Source organism: Mastomys coucha, unplaced genomic scaffold, assembly GCF_008632895.1.
Source record: "Mastomys coucha isolate ucsf_1 unplaced genomic scaffold, UCSF_Mcou_1 pScaffold3, whole genome shotgun sequence".
Lineage (NCBI taxonomy): Eukaryota > Metazoa > Chordata > Mammalia > Rodentia > Muridae > Mastomys > Mastomys coucha.
The window spans coordinates 6,433,517-6,437,937 of record NW_022196909.1 but is presented as its reverse complement, the minus strand read 5'-3'; the positions used below and the strand labels follow the sequence as shown (position 1 = coordinate 6,437,937).

Here is a 4,421-nt window from a genome sequence, read left to right as displayed (position 1 = left end):
TGCAGTCCAGCAAGGAGAACTAAGATAACTGCCTCAACAAAGTGAAAGAGAAGTTCTCTGATCACATGTGAACATGGATAAAAAAAGAAATGTCCATCTTAGTTTGAAGCTAGAATTACTAATTTTAAATAAAAGTTTCGGTTTAGGGGCTGGGGAGACGGATCAGTCTATAAAGTGCTTGCCATGCAAGTAGGAGGACCATGGTGTAAGCATTGGCATGTACACAAGCCAAGCATGCGCAGCCTACACCTGCCCTCCCTGAGCCAGAGCTGGAGAACTGGGAGGATGCCTGGGACCTGCTGGCTACACAGTCTAGCCAGACTGGCACGCTCCAGATTAAATAAGTAAGTATGCTCAAAAATAAGATGGAGTAACATGAAAATGGAGAGGCTAGATACAGGAGGAATTGAGGCCATATATGTATTTGCTCAAAAGATACTATAAATTCCAGAAGAATTATTAAACTGTTACTCTTTTAAAAAAACAAACAAAGGCCAGGTGTAAACCGATTAGGAAAGGCACTTGATGGCCCCACTGGCTTCCACATGCTCATGTTCACACAGCATGCAGATAAGCACAAACATACATCAGACCATAGCACATCTTATACTTAAGCATTTTCTAAGAATACATTTTGTTTGTTGTTTGTTTGAGATAAGATCTTACTATGCACATAGCTCTGGCTGGCCTGGAACTCCCAATGTAGAGCAAACTGGCCTTAAACTTATATAGATCCCAGGTGGTTACCCATGATACCAGCACTTGGAAGGCAGAGGCAGGCAGATCTCTTTAGTTCAAAGTCAGCCTGGTCTACAGAGTTCAGGAAAGCCAGGGCTACATTGTGAAACCCTGTTTCAAAATTTAATAATAATAATAATAATAATAATAATAATAATAATAATAATAATAATAATAATAATTTTTTAAAAGAAAAGAAAGAAAAATCAGGAATAGTACTCATTTTGCTAAAGAAGACAAATATATTGCATACCAGGAAAAAATGTTAACCATCATCATATAGGACAAGAAATTGATATTCAAATAAGGAATTACCTGTACAGAATCTTCACTCCTAAAAGTAAAATTTGTTTGTTTTTAAGAAGAAAGCAACCAAAGAAAATATTTTGTCCAAAGCAAATCATAAAACTTTCTTTAGTTCTACTCTAAAAACTGTCAAACCTTTTATGAAAAAATTATCATATAACATCCTGTTAAAAAAATGTCTTGTAAACAAGCTTTAGAGTATGTCTGCTTTAGAGTTTTTCACAGGAAGGGTAAAAGCCTGAGTAATATACCTAACTCCATACATGCATACTTTAACAAAGTTGTACACATAGTTGAGGGAAACCTAGACTCACTGAAACAAAATGATACAATAAAGCAATCCTCACGAGGTTAGATACTTCTCTATTTTTATAGTAAATGCAAACTTTATTTATAAAAATTCTTAAAATTATTGTCTAATGCCATTAACTTTTCCACTTTTAATATATGAATCTTAATGCAATAATTTTAAGGTTTGTAGAGACAAATTTTAAAAACTTAACACAGCTTTATTCATGGATATTTCAAAGTTTTTCTCAGCGTTAAATTACCAGCTAATAATACATTCTATCAATTCTATTTCATAACTTTAAAAAGTTGATTCATCTATAGCAAAAGCTGTGAGGATGCCACTGACTCTCTAGCAGCAGGCTGGCCCCAGCAGGGACCTAAGGAGAAAACCAGAGCGTCAAGCTCTTCACTTCCTTCCCACCTACCCACTGCATTTCGTGGGCGAAACCTGAAAGTGACAGTCCCTAACTGCTGATCTACCTATTGCCTCAGGAACACCAGAGCATATACACATTTGGAAACAGCAAAACAGAAGTCACTGAGGAGGAGGACTTCTCAGCAGTGCAGGCCAGACCTGAGACACTGAGCAGCCAGGCAACAAGTCGGGATGGGGCAGGAGACAGAGATCAGTGGCTGACATCTCATATGTATGAGCTGCTGAGTTCAATCCTCAGCACTGGGGGTGGGGGGAGGGGGACCTAGACTTCTCTTCCCTCTGGCAGTAACAAAAATGAGGTTTCTATTTCCATGACTCTGTGTGTGTGTGTGTGAGAGAGTGTGTGTGTGTGTGTGTGTGTGTGGAGGCCAGAGGCTGACATCACTGTCTTCCTTGACTTCACTCCACTCTATATACTGAGGTAAGGTCTCTCACTGGAACCCACAGCACAGTGACTCAATGAGTCTAGCTAGCCATCTTGCTAGAAATACAAGCAGGCCCACCCTGAATTTAGAGATGAAGGGGCAGTCTTCAGACTTGTGCAACACTCTACCCAGTCCTAAACTGAATGCTTTTATGTGCCTCAATCCCAACTCAAATTTTTAAGTCACTACTTCACAGGCCCTCTAGGAGCTGGGAGGTGATTTTAAGTTACAAGGACAAAGCCCTTGTTTAAAAAAAAAGTGACTGGTTCCCTTCTAAAAGACCTCAGAGTGATTCCTTGCACCCTTTCAATCACAGAGGACACAAGAAAAGATGGCCAAGCATCCATAAATCAGAACACCAGGCCCACACCAGATACAGCCTCTGTCAGCCCCTGATCCTGGAGGCTCTAGTGGTTTGTCACAACAGTCCAGAGACACTAAGGCAGCTCTCTAACCTAACTCTAAAGCCCACTGCTCTAACTGCCCCCTTAGCCGCTCTTTGCCATGCAAACATCTCAATTTTTTAAGAGTGCTGAGGAGTTACATCTCACAATTTGTTATATATCCCATATAACACAGTATGATTAATAAATAGTTCAACTAGCTTTAGAGTTGAAATTTACTTTCTTAACTTTGGATCGAAGCATACTGAATAAAAAGGTTATGGGCTTTATTTTTATATGTGTGGGAGGGAGAATTTTTGCAAAGAAAAGAATTTCTAAGTTTGATATAGCAGATTTTTTTTACCATCCTTTTTCTATAGTGTTTGGATTTGTTTGTTTTACTTTTTATTGGTTCTTTGTGAAATTCACATCATGCAACTGAATCCTGCTCATCTTCCTGTCCCTTTTTTACGTGCCCTCCACCTTGCAGCCTCTCTCCGAAAAGAAAAGAAAAGAAAAGAAAAGAAAAGAAAAGAAAAGAGAAAAGAAAAGAAGGAAAGAAAGAAAGCCGAAAAACAAAAACAAAAAACAAAACAAAACAAAACAAAATCAAAGGTGCAGGGGAGAGAGGAATGAGGGAGGATCCATGAGAGAGGGTACTGGGAGGATGAGGAGGGCTAATATTGGGGGCTGATATTGGGATGTAAAATGAATAAATATATAAATTTAATAGAAATTTTTAAAAAAATGCTCAAAAATGACTTTGGTAATTTTAGGTTTCCAGATTTTCCTATTTTATATAAACTATTCTTAAATTAAGTCTGTGAAATTATCATCCAGTGTACATATTAATACATATTTTATACTAAATATCCAATATTGATAATAAAATAAACTATACTTACTGCAATCTCTCTACAAGCCGACATAGATATTCCTGTGCCTTCAATTTGCTTAAGTGCATATTCCTTTTCATCTTTTCTGCATGTAAACAGAAAAAAATAAAAACAGTTTTTATTTTTCTATATATTACTTTTAGATTTAAAAATTACAACTACAAAAACAATGGAAACACATTTAATCTCTCAATAATATGCAAACATTGTCAATATGCCATGCGTTGATCATTTTTGATAATACTTCTAGTATAGAAATATAAAATACCAAAAGAGAAATTCATGTTATAATAAAAACACCAGACAGAGCTAAAGCATGAAATTCAGAATCAAGAGAATAGGACACTAAAGACAGCACTAGTTCCAAAGAGTAAATAAGCATAAATATAAACTCAAACACATTGTAAGAGCACTCCCATTCCTGAAGTCTACACAGCACTCTGCTATAAACCATCACTACAGAAGTAACGGACAGACATAAACTACCAGTTCATGTGATTAATTAGCACCTAGTTACAAAACTCAGCACCAACATTGCTTTCTCAAAACACTCCTGGAGAAATCTAGTAGTTAAGACAGAGTTTTGAAAACAAGCAAAGAATATAGCGAAGCCTGATAGTTACCAAGGATTTTAACCAGTACAATGCAATGCTTCAATAATGGGAGGAGGGAGGGCAGATGAGTGGTATTTTAACAGACAATATCCTCAGAGACAGACCACAGCCAGCCTCAAGAAGGTCCACCTGACTGTCATCACTGTGATCTTATCTGGCAAACACAAATCATGCTGTGTTCTTATAACAAGGACATAATCTATATCCTCCGATTTGTATCTTCTGGTTGTATTAGACACTGGTTCTCAATCTGTGGATCCTCCTCTCGTCCTTCTTTCCCTCCCTCTCCCTCTCCCTCTCTCTGCCTCTCCACTCCTTCTCTCCCCCTCCCC

General features: G+C 37.7%; 1 protein-coding gene across 2 annotated transcripts in view; it reads right to left on the bottom strand.

Annotated features, from left to right (window-relative positions):
• The window catches only part of Cdk19 (cyclin dependent kinase 19), a 155,919-nt gene that overhangs the window by 104,045 nt on the left and 47,453 nt on the right, over nt 1-4,421 (bottom strand). Inside the window, exon 2 of one of the 2 annotated variants that reach the window (XM_031348460.1) lies at nt 3,485-3,560. The exons of the other annotated variant lie outside the window; for it this stretch is intronic. Within the exon in view, the coding sequence (XP_031204320.1) occupies nt 3,485-3,560 (76 nt within the window). The remainder of the gene's footprint in view (nt 1-3,484; nt 3,561-4,421) is intronic. 2 annotated transcript variants of the gene reach the window in all.